The sequence below is a fragment of the Thunnus thynnus genome, chromosome 6, assembly GCF_963924715.1.
Source record: "Thunnus thynnus chromosome 6, fThuThy2.1, whole genome shotgun sequence".
In the NCBI taxonomy this organism is placed as follows: domain Eukaryota; kingdom Metazoa; phylum Chordata; class Actinopteri; order Scombriformes; family Scombridae; genus Thunnus; species Thunnus thynnus.
Window position 1 is genome coordinate 23585504 of NC_089522.1, and position 17399 is coordinate 23602902.

The window sequence follows — 17399 nt, forward strand, 5'->3', positions numbered from 1 at the left end:
TTCCCTTCCTCTTGCTTTTCCTTATGTAAGCAAACATCCTCCCTGACCTCCATTACTATATTTGCTTAGTCTTTCACTTCACTGATATTTGCTCTTATCGGGATCTCCCTGGCTGTCACAGTCTGCCCGCCGATGATACGACACGGATGTAGTTACTGTTTGTCATTCCTGAACTATCACACACACAATACAGCAGTGACTCATGACCTCCTTATCCATCACCTTTAAACAACAAGGAGAGGCAATTGTGAGAGTATACTCTGCATCACTGGACTCAGATAAATTTCATCTCTTGTCTGCTCCAACATTGATTTTCTACAGCTTGAAATGGAGCAGTGGTTTGATTGTCTTGTGGATAAACTGGGCTGCCTGCCTGTCTGTCTACGTAGCTCCTCTTTCTTATCTTTTTATACCGTTTGATCTGTCTCCCTGTCTCTTGTGCACAGATACATACATACACACGCCCACATTTATCAAAAATTGGCCAATGTACATTACACGTGTCTGCAAATCAGATAAACCTCTGATGAAGGCGTATTGAGCGTGTCATCTATGACATGTTGCTCCAAGGCGTGATTATACTGTACGACCATAGCTGATGTTAAACTCAAGCACTGGGATTCTGCAGTTCTTTTGTCAAAGACTGCACCTTTTTGTGCTCGCAGACTACATTTAAAGGGATAGTTCCACGGTTAGGAAACAGTTATTTGCTTTGTTGCCAAGATTTATAAGAGAAGATCAATACTACTCAGGGGAAACAGCTAGCCTGCGTCTGTCTTAAGCATATCAGCACCTTTAAAGCTCACTAATTTACATGTTATATCTTGTTTGCTTAATTTGTACAAACAAAAAATACTTTGGGTTTTTTTGCTGGACTATTTTGTGGCCTGGTGCACATTTAAGGCATTTAACTGTTCGCAAGGAGGCAAATAAGTGAATCTCTCAAAATGTTGAACTATTCCTGTAAAATCAGATATAATGTGCTGTCCTCTTTATGTTGTCCCAAACTTAGAAAAGGGAGGTTCCTGGCCCTGTTTTCAGGGATATATCGTTTTTATTATTGCTTTAATTATGGAATTAGATGTTATATGATTGATAAAACTAATAGCTGTCTGATAAAACTGACATTTTGATGACTATATGTTCAACATAGAAGCAGCTCTACAGGATCTCCTGGACCACATGGCAACTTGTCTACTTCCACCTACAACCTGGATTTGTCTATATTTTTTCTTTCTTTTTATTTTATTTTCCTTTCTTTTCTTTTCTTTCTACTTGAGAATGCATACAGAAAATAAAAACTACAATCACAAAAAAAAAACAGGTGTCTGTGCTGTAGATTTATTGATAAAATTACCACCATGTCCAGGACAATTTCTGAAAATAGATTTGTACAGGCCAACAATGACACATGTATGAAACTGACATATATGATGTAAACTAATGAACAGGTCAGCAAGTGATCTGTGCAGTCTAGACATTTTGTCCCTTCCTCCCTGGATAGATAGGTGCCTGCAGCGGAGACGGTGAGCCTGCTGCAGATCAGGATCTGGAACCAGAGGAGGGATGATTTAAAGAAGAGTGCTGCCATCCGAAACCCTCTGGGGGAGTCAAGAGAAAATGGACGCTGTGCAGCGTGGCTCATTACCACATAAGCACATCATCTATCAGACATGGCAGCGCAGGCAGGCAGGCACACATAACAACACACAAGATGCAGTCTCACACACTCGCACAATCAACCTATCAGACCTCTCCAGCGCTGCAGCGGCAGAGAGGGAAGCAAAGGGCTGATGAGAGGAAGGATGGGGGGTTTGCGAAGCTATGCTGCCTGGTTACTGATGAGCTATCTGCAGACTGACATATAGATCACATTCCCTCATATGCCCGCGCCGCGCACACCGAACACACACATCCACTATAACAGTGAGCCTTACCACAGCTGCTCTGACAGTATCATAACTCCTGTCTCAGGATGGAAAATGGGGTTGTATGTCACAGGCTCAGCTGGCTGAGGAGTGACATTCTCCAGTGTCCCATATGGGCATCTGCCTCTCTGCGGTTCAATCACACAGACATGGTCGCTATGATGTCTTTCCAGATATTGTTTTGATATACTGCACTACTGTAGGTCTGCATAATTCACGTCACTGAAAAAGACATATTTAGATTACAAATGCAAGTTTTTATTGTGTATTCAAATTGTGGTTGTGTTTATTTCTTTAAAAGAACCCAGTACTGGCACAAAAACCATACCTGAATGTGTCTGATTGTAGAGGACTTACTGAAGTGAAGTTTTACTCAATCAATCCGTCACTCGCTCTCTGATTTCTTAGTCCAAAGCTGCTCTGATGTGACAGATTCAGGCAGCAGAGCAGCGCTCAGTCTGTGCATGTCTGTGTGTTTCTTTTTAACTTTCCAATGAGGCGCACAGACATCACCAGACAGCATAAACTACAGCCTTTCTATATAGCCCTGAACCCTGAGGACTGGCTCATATGATTATTAACCATATCACGGGGTAGCATTAGCATACTGTGCATAATGTGCTGAAAATCAAGTCAACTATTCAATAAATATAAGGCTGCGTCTGTGATTTTTAAAAAAAATTCAACTATACATTTACGACTGCTGTTATTAAACCAAGTTTCTTTGTTTCATTTACTGTCAGTGCAGTCCTGTTATCTGTTCATGCGTGTGTCTGTGAGTACCGTATTTGCAACTAAGGGCATCCATGCATGACGATGTACATACGAATTGATGTATGAATGTGTGTCAGTGTGTGCTGTGTATACTAAGCAGTTTATCTTGTCTGCTCTGCATATTTCCTTGTTCCCAGTGCAGCGAGGTGGGGTGAGCCAGGTTCACATGCACCGGCACTCAGCTCAGGTCTGCAGGAATGATAAGACCCCTTGTGTCCCTGCCAGAGGTAAATAGAGTCCCCTGGTACGCCCCATCCAACCCCCCGCCCCCTCATTCGCCATATTATGGCACCCCAGAAACCCCCATTTACCCACACTGTTCACCTTCACCAGATCCAACCCCCCTTTCATGCCCATGTGCCCCGTTTGCCACACCCTGAGGGCATGTCAAGAATGAGTGCTCTTCTAGTGGTTTAATTAGACAACCATACTTGGCATCGGGGAATATTGGGGGAAGGGAGCCCAGGCTGGGGCACATGAGGTGCCTGAGATGGGGGGATGACTGTAGTTAGGAGTTGGCAGGGAGGGTTACTGTTGGATATGTGGTGTGTACATCTGGTAAACATCCCTTCAAAAGCTAAACACAGTCATATCTGTGTCATCCAATCATGCAACTCCAGCAAAGGGCTGTTTCTAGGGCTTTTAAAGGGGTAAATATTTGCTTATCAGTTGGAGTCATTTCCATGTTGTATCTTTAAATCGAAAGTGTTTTTGCCACAATTGACCCTTGACAATATGATTTGTCAACCCACTAATATTGATCTCTTGCTTGCACATGCCTAACTGTTATCAATAGTGAGCTGTTAGGGATCAGAATTAGGTAATAGTCATCATTACACAACGCTGGTTGATAGCAATTCAGCTTCCGGTCCTGAAGAATAATTAACTAGCCATGACGCAAACAAAACGTGGAACCACATAGACTTCAGCTGGTAAAAAATGCATTAAAAAGTTGAATAAGGGTAAAATATATATATTTTTTGCTTGTTTACAGTACATTTACAAAACATTTCCCTGCTTTTAATGCAAAACTTTCCCCACAAGCACAATGAATTTCCCAATTCACTCAAAATAAGAATAAAAAACCAATTGAATGTATGTGTGGACTTACCTGGAAAATCTTCCATTAATTGTGCCTGCGTGTGTTTATCTCCTGCCACGTCGTCACAGTTGTCAATCCTCATCTTCCTGCCTTTTGTTGCTGTACCTGTATGCTGTATCATCACTGTAAAAACACCAAAAATAGGGCAGTAGCATGTTAGGAGAATCATGACAGAGTTATGATAATGAGTATATTTTTTTAATTCAACTGTTGTACTCAATTTTCCCTCTATGAATAACTCGCTAGGGGCAACTGTAGACATATTGTATAAGACAGGCTCCTAATGGCAAACATAGGGTAGTCATGGCAATGGTAAAGCGTGTTTATGTGTGAGTGAAGCATGCCAACACCAGCAGAGACAATATGTTATGGGCACTGAATAGAAATAACACCACCTTGATGTTTCCAATGCATGACAAACAATTTTACCTAAAACGGACAGCCAAATTATATAAATCAAACACTTTCACGTCTCATGTTTTTAGTTGTGATGAAGCATAGTTGTGATAATAAATTTATAAGAATATGGTCATGGAAATTGTAAAAAAGTGCCATTTACTGTCAATTTACTATTTTATATCAATGAACAATGTTTCTGAGTTTTGTTTACATGATTACTGCTGCTTTTGTACAAATTTTATACATTACATGTTGTGTATGAGAAAGTTAGCACCGTAGATTTACACCACATGACATACTGTACATACACACAGCGCAGTAATTAACCTCCATATAACATATACGTTAAAATAATGCAGGAAATTTGTAACCATATAAGATACACAAACATAATAAAAAGTCCATTTTATAACATGTTTCACTGAGTTTTCACTTACACACAGATGAAGAAATTCATTTTATTCATTCATATATATTTTTCATATTATAAATCTACATTCTCTTTCTCTGTTGTTTTTCTCTTTCATAACCACTCGAAGTGACAACATGAGATTGAAAGACTTTGTAATGACCCTCCACATCCGTACAGATGTTATCATTTATTCTGGCTGATTGACTCAGTTCAGGTTGAAGTTGGGCAACGCTAAGTTGACAATTGTGGAAGGTCAGAAAAATGTCGGTGCACTAATAAAAAGTGATAAAGGTATAAGTTGTCATGGAAAGGTTTATCAAAACTGAAGAGTGACGAAGATGTCAATGGAGCGCTGAAGCATAAAAAACAACTGGTCAATCTGAGGAGACTTCATCATCTACTCTTACCTACATCTGTCTGTTATTCCAGACCTGCCATTCTGCACCTGTCCACCAGTTGTTCCCACTGAGTTCTCCCCGCTAACTAATTACCTGCCTGCACACCTGCACCTCATTACCAAATTAGTGCTAGTTTTTTCATAACCGTAATATCTGTTTGCCACTACTCCTCGCAGACTGTCTATGAAGACGCAGTGGGCCAGTTCTATTTCTATTCTGCCTGCCTTTGCTCATAGGCCTTTTTCCACTGATGACACTTGGACATGTCACAGTAGAAAAAGCACAGGTGTAAATAATAAAATGAATGATGTCTGAATAACATTTTTCTGCTTCAGTTACAGCGTCCTGGTACTGTGTATGCTGGCTCACCGCCATGGCTTACTGGGACACTTGAATAGAACAGAGCCATTGTTAATGTTATTAGTAAACCTGTGCTTTTCCTGCTATGACAAGTAAAAATGTCTGCTGTGAGAAAGGCCTATTGGGTTTGTTTGCACAACCTTACTGCCTCATGATAAAGACTGTCTTATCCCAGCTTTGCTAGATTGTGACAAAATGGGCAGAGACAATCAGATCATCATGACTAGTCAGTCCAGTCCAGGGTTTCTCAAACCCTGACCATGCAGAAACAGCAGCACATTGTGGTCTCTGGCCCATTGCCTAGAGTTAGTACACCATGAAAATATACTTTATATTAGTCCTTGAGACAAAAGGACAACAGTTTAGCTTGTGAATGGAAGAAAAAAAGATTAATAAAAGAGAAACAGAATAGATTTTGTTCATGGCGGGCATTTTAACATGTCATAGCAGGAAATTAACAGGTATATTTCATTTATTTCTGTAGGTTTCAGGGCCCTCATATTATGAATGCTGACTCACTGGCTTGGCTTACTGGGACACAGTTAGGTAGGGAACTTCATTAAATGGTGTTCTGACAATTTCCTCGAGGTTAACGTGACTAAAACAAAGTAAATGGTTGCAGATTTTAGACGTAGTGAAGGAGAAGTCCCACTCACAAATGTCAACACTGTACCCACTGAAAGAGTGAATACTTATAAATACTTAGGGATAGAAATTCATGACCAGTTGAAGTTCAACAAAACTTTTAAACCGTGAACTGTAACAGTGAATGATTTTCTAATGAAAATTGTACACGTTTTAATGTTGATCGGTATGTCCTTCAACTGTTTTACAAGGCTGTCCTTCAGATCGTCTTGTCCTTTGGCCTGATTTGTGTGTTTGGTAACGCAGCCAAGACTAAGATAAGTAGCAACACGTGAATAGAGTCATTGGGTGTGACCAGGTGCCAGGTGCTCAGTTGTGACATCATTCTGAGTAAGGCTGAGTACATCCTCAGTGACCCTACGCAACCTCTACGTCACAGGTTCCAACTAAGCTATCGGGGCAAAGGAAGGATCCTGCAAAGGAAAATAAAAAAAAAACAGGTTTAGCAAAGTCTTTTGTTCCTTCAGCAATTAGACTTTTAAATGAGAAGGACAGTACAAAACATGGGATTTGATGTTTTTTTGGCCATGGCTATGTGCAGTGGTAATCCTTGTGCAACACTTGTATGATGCAATATATTTTATTTTATTAGTTGGTTCTACTTATGCAGAGTTTGTTCCTCAGGGACCATGTAGTTCACTGTACATGAAGTATTTATGTCTCTACATTAGTGTGTCTGTGTGTGTGTGTCAGTGTATGCTTGAGTGAGGGAGCTTGGAAATGCTCTGTTTGTGTGCGTGAGTGTGTGTGTGTGTGTGTGTGTGTGTGTGTGTGTGACATGTGTTAGGGGGATGGAAGGGGGGGCTGCATATTGTACATTTAATAGATGTATAATAAAGTTTACCTTGACCATGACACCTAAATGGAACAGAGCCATCATTAATGTTATTAATTATACCTGTGTCAAAAAGTCAAAATGTCTGCTGTGAAAAAAGGTCTATTGGACTGAAACAGATTAAAGAATAATATCCATTTGCACATTAGTAGTTAATGTATGAGACAGAGGGAATTCATCATTCGCTGCTTTGATCTTCAGCCTTGTATTCAAACTTGTTTAGAATTATTTAATAAAAACTAATCAAGAAAAACAAAGAAATGCTAATGACTATAGTTCAGTACATAAAATACAAACCCTGACTTTATCTGTCCAACCAGTTCATTGTTCTCTTCTCAGAATCTTTCCCCTTTGTGATTTTTATTTTTTATCCCATCAACTTTGATCTGTTCCTACTGAAAGTGTTTCACCTTCAGAAGGGCTCCATAAATCTCACTCGTTCTCCCCATGGATGAAGAGGCAGGTCCAGAATATGAATCAGCACTGAGCCAATCCGGACTGTAGTCAAGCTTCGCAGCATCTAAAAAGTCTTTTATCTTTCTGCAGAAGCATGTATACGCACATACACACCAGAGGACGGTTTAGATTACAGTCTCGTCTCTGCACTAACAGCACTTCTTGAATGTTAATCTGTCTCTGAGGCTAGTATTTTTAAGTGCTACTGAGCTGACAGACCTATTTCATCATGGCCACACTACAGTCTATGCAACAGAGTGATACGGCCTGCTCCTACTGCAGACCTTTTAGTCTTGTATCGGGTAAAAAGCAGACTAATAAGCAGTAGTGAAACAAGTATTCAGATCCTTTACTTATGTAAAAGTACCAATACAGCAATGTAAAAATTCTCCATTACAAATAAAAGTACTGCACGAAAAATCCTACTTAAGTAAAAGTACATAAGTATTATCAGCAAAATGTACTTTAAAGTATTGCAGTAAAAGTAGTGGTTTGGTCCCTCTGACTGATATATTATTATATATGACATCATTAGATTATTAATACTGAAGCTTCAGTGTGTAAGCAGCATGTTACTGTTGTAGTCGCTGGAGGTGGAGCTAGTTTGAACTACTTTGTATACAGTTAGATAATTTAGTCCAATGATTCCCAACCTAGGGTTCGGGCCCTCCCAAAGGGTCAGCATATAAATCTGAGGGGTCGTGAGATGATTAATGGGAGAGGGAGGAAGAATAAACAAAGTTCTGATACACAAAGTTTTTGGAATTTTTCTCTAATCTTTGATTTTTGGTGAAATATTGGATCATTTGAACATTCATTGAAATGAAACCATGTGAGAAGTTTAAAGGGAAAAATCACTATTTGGTGGAGCCATTAACAACTCATCTGAAATGTGACCACACACTGCTTTTTATAAGATGTAGGCCTACAAAGTCAAAAAGGCAGAAAACCACTGGTTTAATCTTTAAAAATGTGTTGTATTTTAAAAGCTTGCTATATTATCCATTGTGTTAAATCTTAATCTGAAAAGTAACTAAAGCTGTCAAATAAATGTAGTGGAGTAGGAAGTACAACATTTCTCTCTGAAATGTAGTGGAGTGGAAGTGTAAAGTAGTATAAAATGGAAATCCTCATGTAAAGTACGTACTTCAAAATTGTACCTAAGTACAGTACTTGAGTAAATGTAATTACTTACTTTCCACCACACTGAAGACTGACTGGCTGGTCTAAATAGATTCAGGTTTTGTGTTTCACTCCTGACAGTATGAAATGCCCTGTCTGGGGAACATAAACTAGCTGTGTCTGGCACTGTTTAAAATGACCTACATATTTTTTTGATTGTGGCTCATTTTTTAATCTGATGTTACTTTGCGTCTTATTTCATTTATTTTCTTTTGAATGTATTTCACAATTTTCATTGTTTTTAAGTGTGTATTTCTCTTACCATCTATGGTAGAGATAAACTCCATTTAGATTTAATACAAACTTAATACTGTCAAATGCATCAAAGTCTGGACAATTGACGGTCACACTGTTTCATTTGTACAATCTAAACCTACCACCTGGTATAAAATTCAGCTAGAATAAATATAAAAACAGTTTCGCCCTAAATTGTAACACGGTTGCCACCTTGTGCCCGAGATGCTGCCTAGAAAATTATTTTTAGGCAGGCATTTAGGTATTCATGCGCCAAACAATCGGGGCCCTGAGAGAAAGCCTCCTCCTCGATGGGAAATGTAGTTCAAAGCTCTCTTTGCCTCCACTCTGTTTTGCGCGCTCAGTACTACGACTCCCACAAATCCTTGCTGGCTGAAGCTCGTGTCGACCGCTATGGCGTCTTCTTGAAGCGAAGAGAAATCGCAATAGTTTTGTTGACAAGTGGCCAAGGTAAGCTTTAAATGTTGAACCACGCACTTCCCATTTTGATGTATCTTTTATGAAGCGTAAATATTTGTCTTGATTATAGTCTTAAAGTTTAATGTTTGTGCAGTTTCTTGAAGATAAGTCGTTTATTTGCTCAGTTGTTAGCTAACGTAGCTTGTGCTCACTATTACACCACATTCATTCTGCAGAAGCTGAGTGAACCGTCTTACTTTTATTTAATTAACTACGTTTCATTTGACAAATTGTGTTTTGCAAACATTGATGGTGAATTTTGACGGAAACAAAACAAACCTGACGCTTTCTCTGTACGACTTAATGCTGTACGTTATCTCAGTATAAGCAATAATAATTAGAATGGAAATATACTTTAACATAAAACATAACAAAATACACATACTATGTTGAAAACATGTAAACCATATGCTAACCCACCACACAAGCAGTTAATGTCAAATAATGATCTAGTAATGCGCGAGTTTTTCTTTGTCTTTGGCAGAAAACTCTATGTATGTGTTTTTTTAAGCTTTGCCTTCTTTTAATGTTAAAGGACGCGTTCACAATTTTTCAAAGTCCATCTTAAAACATCAGTCAGCTGTCCATATGAACACGGTAAGAGGTTTTCCTCGCTTTAATCCTGCTTTGAATGTAAGTGATGGGTGCCAAAATCCACAGTGTGTCCACAGTCATTTAAAAGTTTATCTGAAGCTTATATGAGGCTTCAGCAGTCTGAGTTAGTTATATCAAGTGGATATCTGCCACATTTACGGTCTTTTTAGCATCAAATTTCCTGTTTGTGTTTCCTCGGAAAGTGTTTCCCTGTTGAGTTGTGGTGGAAGTATAGTAACAAAAAGAGGGACTTTTGCACAAAAAGGCTGTAACGTTGCAAGATATCTACTTGATTTGACTCATCTGGATGGCTGAAGCTTTATATTAGCTTCAGATAAACTTTTAAATACATTTTCACACAGAAGGAGGACTGTGGATTTTGTCCCCCATCACTTACATTGTAAGTGCATTATGAAGGGATCTTCTAATGGCCAGAATGAACAGGAGGAATTATTATGGCAAGAAAAAACAATTTCAATGTTAATTTGTGCCGCTGACTGTTGTTTTAAGACAGACTTGGAAAAACTGTGAACCCGTTGCTTAATTGATAGTCAAATGAAGTTAAATTCATGGAAATAATACGTGAAATAAGGCTGCATACTTTACTTGAAAGTATTGAACATCACCTTTGCTAACTCGGGCTGAATTTTAAAAGTTATTATATGTTGGTAATGTATGTCGTTGTCTGTTGTACTGCTCATATTTGTGGCTTATTTGTCCATGAATTATACTCTACCTTTTTGAATGCGTAAAATTAAGTGTTCAGTTAAACTGAAGGGAGAAAAAACATTTTTTGTGACATTTTGATGGTAACACTGAGCAATATAGTGAATATTATTGGTGGACTACAACAAGAAGTAGTTTTTTTTTAATGATAATTACTAACCAGGCACAGATTATCCATCATGCATTACGCATGACCTGAAAATTGCCCAAAGTCTTATCTGTTAAAAAAAAAAAAGTTTTTATGAGAAAAAATTGTTCAGTGCAAGTTTAAATGTAATGGCTCCTTTTTACAGTGTCAGGCTGTTTATTAATGCAAGCCATCTGAAAAATAATAGTGCAGTACCTTATCTAAAACCTGCCTATCCAAGAGAAAGTAAAATAACTGATTATAAAAATGTATTATATGTATAACAAGTCAGTTCAAGTAAATTCAGCCACCCACACCTACTTGCTGTGTTTGCAGATGGCAGCCGACTCCGCAGACAAAAAGGATGCTGAATCCTCAGGGACCAAAGACAGAGAGAGGACACGAGAACGAGATCGTAAATCCTCCCCTTCACGCAAACGCCATCGGTCTCGTGAACGAAATCGCTCCAAATCTGCAGAAAGGTAATAAAACTGCTAAACTGGAAGTTGTAAATGTTATGCTTTCTAAATGTTTTCTGACAATCCTTGCTGTTTCATTTTCTGCTTCGCCAAGCTTCAGCTTGTCTGATGTAAAAACTTTGTTTGGTTTTTTTTTTTCTACCTTTTTTGATTATGCCTACAGAGATCGTCGCATGAAAGACAAGGATAGGGACAAGGAACGTGACAGAGACAAGGACAGAGACAGGGGCCGTAAGGACAGAGACAGCCATCGACGTGATAAAGATCGCAGCAAGAGGTCCAGGTATGTGAAGGCTGAAACGCACTGCAGTGTGAGATAGAAAAGGATCACAAATGTAGTAAATGCTGATTTATTTTCTTTGAGCAAAACCAAGAAATTTTTACGCTGTAATTTAGTTTACAACTTTAGGTTGTGACTATTTGCCCACAGCACTCTTTCAAACAACTTTATAAAAATTGACATTTAAGCCACATTCATATTATCTTAATTACTATTTTTAAACTTGTGAATAGTGTTCACGTCAATCCAATTTCATCACATGTTAAATTCAGTCTGTTGCTCTTTTTTTTACAGAAGTACATCACCCAAGTCAAAAGATTCCAAGTTAAAGAGAGAGAAGGACATAAAAACAGAAGAGGATGAAGATGATACAAAGAAGAAAGAGAAGGTATGAATCTGGTTTGGCTGAATCTTTCCTGGTGTTGCATCGTTTCCAATGTTGTTATTTTGAGTGTTTGACCAGTGTTGCCTCTGTTCAGGTCCAGCCACTATCTTTGGAAGAGCTTCTCGCCAAGAAGAAGGCAGAAGAGGAAGCGGAGGCAAAGGTGAGAAGTTCCCTGAGATACACATTTTCTTTTCCTTTTGTAAACCCAAGATTATTTTGTCCTCACTTCTTTTTGATTTTTGGTCCTTTCCAGCCCAAGTTCCTGTCAAAGGCAGAGCGAGAAGCCGAGGCTATTAAACGGCGTGAGCAGGCGACAGAGGAGAGGAAGAGGATGATAGAAGAGGAGAGGAAGAAGAGAAGGTTGTTCCAGGACACAGGACGAAAAATGCTGGGTGCGTATCAGCCTCTGGTTGGTTCAGTTGTAGACAATCTGCAATTTTGTTACACTGTAGAAGTGTGTTGATCCTAACTGAGGATGTGTGTCACAGAGGACCCGCAGGAAAGAGAGAGACGAGAGCGAAGAGAGCGAATGGAGCGAGAGAACAACGGGAACGAAGATGATGACGGACGACAGAAGCTGAGAGAGGAGAAAGATAAAGGCAAAGAACTCCAGGCCATCAAGGTTAGACAAATTTGACTATTGTATTAAGCAGAGGAGTTAGATGTTGTACAGGTTTAAACATTAAGCTGAGTCTTGGTGTATTTGGGCAGTTTTAGTTTTTCATCAAATTAAACCCTTAAATTTCTTCTGTGAAACTGCACTTTAGTGGCAGCTGAATATATAATGCACCATATTTGTATTTATCACCTCAGAACTTGCATGTTGGATATTTATGGACGGACTCAGTTTTGGTCCATAACAAGAGAAGGCTGCTTCTTCATGCATCTTTGAATCATGTACTTTACTAAATTGAATATCTAACCTTTTCACAGGAGCGTTACCTGGGCGGGCTCAAGAAACGCCGGAGAACGCGTCACCTGAACGACAGGAAGTTCGTGTTTGAGTGGGACGCTTCTGAAGACACGTCAGTCGACTACAACCCGATGTGAGTCAACATGAACACACAGTATCGCTCAAACATGCACCTCCTAGATTTGAGGCAGACGTTTTATTTAGCCAGCACGTCTTCATGTATAAAACAACACGATGTTTCCCCGTCTGTCTCCTAGCTACAAAGAAAAACATCAGGTACAGCTGTACGGACGAGGCTTCATCGCTGGCATCGACTTGAAGCAGCAGAAAAGAGAGCAGTCACGTTTCTATGGTGACCTGATGGAGAAAAGGCGCACGCTGGAAGAAAAAGAGCAGGAGGAGTGAGTAAAACATAAAATGATCATCTCTGTTTGGCTTTTAAAAAGGATACTGTTTCCAAAAGCAACTTCAAGTCTTTAAACTTAAAGCTGAGCGTATATTCATAAAGCTGACTGGAACATAAAAACTAAACCTAAAACTGACTCAGCAACTCACTTAAAGTTACTCCACCCTCTGTCTGGCCTCCAACCAACCACTATCCAATCCCCGATCTTTACTCCTCTCAGGACAAGACTGAAGAAGATGCGTAAGAAGGAAGCCAAGCAGCGCTGGGATGACAGACACTGGTCTCAGAAGAAGCTGGAGGAGATGACGGACAGAGACTGGAGAATCTTCAGAGAGGACTACAGCATCACCACCAAGGGAGGAAAGATCCCCAACCCCATCAGGAACTGGAAGGAGTACCAGCTGCCCGCACACATCCTGGAGGTCATCGACAAATGTGGCTACAAGGTCAGTTCACTGAGTCACCTCGTTGACCTTTTCATAAGTGGAATACAGATACTTTATTTCACCTTTTTTTTTTTAATCGTCCTCTAATTGACCTAGAAAACTGATATCTCTTAACTGTCCTCAGTCTAAGTAAATTTAATCACTAATAATATCTTTTTCCACCTTAAAATCCAGGATCCGACACCTATTCAGAGGCAGGCCATTCCTATCGGCTTACAGAACCGTGACATCATTGGTGTGGCCGAGACTGGTAGCGGTAAAACAGCCGCTTTCCTGATTCCGCTGCTGGTCTGGATTACAACCCTGCCAAAAATAGACAGGTAACACAGTCGAGGCTCAAGTAATCACATGAAAAGGCGTTAATGTATTTTTGATCCCAGGATTTTCAGTTTTACTGCTTTCTGTTCTTTTTTTATTCACATCTGCTCTCTGTTTGGCTGTTCGTGCAGGATTGAGGACTCTGATCAGGGTCCGTATGCTGTGATCCTGGCTCCCACTCGTGAGTTGGCACAGCAGATCGAAGAGGAGACCATTAAGTTTGGTAAACCGCTCGGCATCCGTACGGTGGCTGTGATCGGAGGAATCTCCAGAGAGGACCAGGGCTTCCGTCTCAGGATGGGCTGTGAGGTGAAACATGCAGCGTTTTTACTTTCTTAGTGGACTCAAAACACCACTGAAACAGTAGATAGACATTCTGTTCTTTGGCTCAGCATTCAGCGAGCACCAAATGTTACTAAAATCTGTCTTTGGTGTTGTCTCATTTTGACAGTAACAGCTCTTGGTGAAGAATTACACTCTCGATTCATTATGTTTGCAACAAAATAAGTAATTCATTATATTCAGTACCCTAAACAATCTTACAATTTTGTTTGTTTACTTAAATCTGAATACACAGACATGATGCACATACTGTTAGATTCAGTGTCACTTGCACTCTTATATCATAGTGACGATTAAACATCATAAAATTGGTGCTCTTTAAAACCAGGTGTAAATTCAAAGACCTGTGGATCAGATTTCACTGTCAAGACAACATATCCAGATACAGATCACATGTTAGAACCAGATGTAAAGGGACACGACATGTAGTGACTCTGCTAAAAACCTGTAAATAAACAGAGTGAAAACTGACCAAAAAAGCCAGGTTCAAAGGGTTAAATGGTGGTGAAAACAACAAATTATTTTGTTTTGTAAAAGTGAATTATAGCAGCTGTTTCTTCAGCTTATCAAACCTCTGAAATTCAATGAAAAAGTTCTTTTCAGACACCATAGACGAGCAAACGCCAACAAGAAGTTTATCCTTTTGGTATGTTTTAAGGTAATGATACTGTGTTCACAAAACACAAATATACACCAACTGTTTGTTTTACTCGTCTAACAGATTGTGATCGCCACCCCCGGTCGTCTGATTGATGTGCTGGAGAACCGCTACCTGGTCCTGGGCCGCTGCACCTATGTGGTCCTGGATGAGGCCGATCGTATGATTGACATGGGTTTCGAGCCTGACGTCCAGAAGATTCTGGAGTACATCCCAGTAACCAATCAGAAACCAGACACAGACGAAGCAGAGGACCCCGAGAAAATGACGATGAACTTTGAATCTGGAAAACATAAATACAGACAAGTATGTTTATCTGTCAGACGTTTGCCAACATCATTTATGAATAATGCTGTTGTGCAGGTGCTCTCACTGTCTGTATGCATTTCTAAACTCAAACTGTATTTTATTGCATCCTGCAGACGGTCATGTTCACAGCCACTATGCCTCCAGCTGTGGAGCGACTGGCCAGGAGCTACTTGAGACGTCCCGCTGTGGTTTACATCGGCTCCGCAGGCAAACCTCACGAGAGAGTCGAACAGAAGGTCCTGCTCATGTCAGAGGGAGAGAAGAGGTGAGACGGACACTTTAAACCCCAAACATCACATTTACTTTGTGTCAAAGTGTCTTCAAGTACTGAGTGTTTTTTGGTTTTTTTTATGTGTGGTGCAGGAAGAAGCTGCTGGAGGTGTTGGCACACGGTTTCGAGCCTCCCATCATTATCTTTGTCAACCAGAAGAAGGGTTGCGACGTGCTGGCCAAGTCTCTGGAGAAGATGGGGGTAAGTCACTGTAGACTCGTCTGGCGGTTTCACCATCACTACTTGTGATGTGTGTATAATCACCTTTGTGAAACGGGCTGTTGGATTTCCAGAATGCTGATCATATAGAACAAAATCTAACCCGTCTCTTCTTCCCTCTCCGTCACTTCTTGCAGTACAATGCTTGCACGTTGCACGGTGGCAAAGGCCAGGAACAGAGAGAGTTTGCGCTTTCCAACCTCAAGGCAGGAGCCAAAGATATCCTGGTGGCCACAGACGTTGCTGGTCGAGGTATTGATATCCAGGACGTCTCCATGGTCATTAACTACGACATGGCGAAGAACATCGAAGGTAAGAAGCACGCAGTGTTTCCTCACTGTCTAAGTTTTTTCTTTGTCTAGTATATTTGTTTTCTTGGTGTTATTGTTGTCACCCTGGTAACAAAGTGCTCTTCTCTCTCCTCCCGCAGACTACATCCATCGTATCGGTCGTACTGGTCGTGCAGGTAAGAGTGGTGTGGCCATGACCTTCCTCACTAAAGAGGACTCGGCGGTGTTTTACGACCTAAAGCAGGCCATCCTGGAGAGCCCGGTTTCCACCTGCCCTCCAGAGCTGGCCAACCACCCAGACGCTCAGCACAAACCTGGAACCATCCTGACCAAGAAGAGACGCGAGGAGACCATCTTTGCCTGATTTACCCCGGTGGTTGGACTGTATACATTGAAAAAACACACACAGGACTATTTTATCACCTCTTCCTCTGTTGTATCTCAGAATATGTATTTGTCTCACATTTAGGATTTGGTCTGAGTATTTCTGATTTCCCTTTCTGTCAGTTTTTAGTCCATGCTGTGGGTAGTGATATCCTTCTTTTGTCTGATTAAAACACAGTAACTAGTGCAGAAATCATCTCAGCACTGGGTTTCGCATTGTGAGGCTCAAATTTGGACAGTACTCATCGATGTGTGTGAATTTGACTATTTTTACACAGTTCAAATCTGTGTAATAAATGTTACGATGCTTGTAATGTTTCTATAGACGAGTGCAGGTCCAGGATCACTGATTATGTAGCTGAGCTCTACTGTAAAAAAAAAAGCTTCTCTTCTGTTTTGAAATGTGATAAATACCAGCCAGGATGTGAGTACAGATGAGTAGTAATAAGTACTGTGTTGTGCATCTTTCTTTCTTTTTTAATTTTCAGTCATTATACTTTGAGTTTCCTGACTTTCAGTAAGAGACCAATTCCAGGAGTGATGGCTTGTTGTTTTTCGCTGACTAAATTACAATGCACCGTTTTAAATATAAACATTTGTATGAAGTGAATACAGAAAATGTGTCTGACATTTCTCTCCTCACTGCCTAAAAAATGATTGTGAAAGACTGACATCTGCTCGACCACATTGTTAGAAATGTGGAAGGCACAGGAAGTGTTTATAGTCCAAAAAGAGAGCGATGTGTTCAATGACTAAATCTTAAGATGCAGAGAAAGAGTAAAAATCTTCAAACATGTAAATAAAGGCCAAATGTCAGGCAGGAGTAATGTGGAGTTTTGTTAACATGGCTTATTCATGAAACATTTTTTAATGGTTTAGATCTTGGTCTTAATCAGGGTTCAGATCAATAGATAAAACCTTTATGCATTCATTCAGAGCTGTTTCCTGATTGGATATGTATGACAACAGGTTTGAGATAATGAGTGTTCATTTTGGAAAATGAAAGCAGATTTGTGTATTTCTTCTTTCCTCTCCCATTAATCATCT

The 17399-nt window shown here is 40.0% G+C and overlaps 1 protein-coding gene and 1 long non-coding RNA gene across 4 annotated transcripts; one reads left to right on the forward strand and one right to left on the reverse strand.

The window, feature by feature from the left end:
- Window positions 1-1307: 1307 nt before the first annotated feature.
- Window positions 1308-8933, reverse strand: LOC137185365 (uncharacterized). 3 transcript variants are annotated; one of them, XR_010928845.1, is made up of 3 exons: window positions 8505-8933; window positions 3814-3927; window positions 1308-1549 (listed from the first exon to the last, which is right to left on the reverse strand). It is a non-coding gene; the product is annotated as an uncharacterized lncRNA (long non-coding RNA). The 3 variants fall into 3 exon arrangements; XR_010928844.1 differs by lacking the exon at window positions 8505-8933 and adding an exon at window positions 5023-5125; XR_010928846.1 differs by lacking the exon at window positions 8505-8933 and adding an exon at window positions 5027-5108.
- Window positions 8934-9063: 130 nt separating this feature from the next.
- On the forward strand, window positions 9064-17175 carry ddx23 (DEAD (Asp-Glu-Ala-Asp) box polypeptide 23). The gene is made up of 17 exons (XM_067592755.1): window positions 9064-9196; window positions 10989-11134; window positions 11295-11414; window positions 11706-11799; window positions 11891-11956; window positions 12050-12188; window positions 12285-12418; window positions 12730-12842; window positions 12967-13110; window positions 13336-13561; window positions 13736-13881; window positions 14011-14188; window positions 14943-15185; window positions 15302-15453; window positions 15552-15660; window positions 15816-15990; window positions 16109-17175. Exons 2-17 carry the CDS (start codon window positions 10989-10991, stop codon window positions 16330-16332), a joined length of 2409 nt encoding a protein of 802 aa, XP_067448856.1. The 5' UTR covers window positions 9064-9196; the 3' UTR covers window positions 16333-17175.
- The last annotated feature ends 224 nt before the right edge of the window (window positions 17176-17399 follow it).

Coding starts and splice junctions, on each gene's coding strand:
- ddx23 (XM_067592755.1), top strand. CDS start 10,989: ATGGCAGCCGACTCCGCAGACAAAAAGGATGCTGAATCCTCAGGGACC. Junction 12,189..12,284: donor CACAGGACGAAAAATGCTGG/GTGCGTATCAGC, acceptor TGTGTGTCACAG/AGGACCCGCAGGAAAGAGAG. Junction 15,661..15,815: donor AGTCTCTGGAGAAGATGGGG/GTAAGTCACTGT, acceptor CACTTCTTGCAG/TACAATGCTTGCACGTTGCA.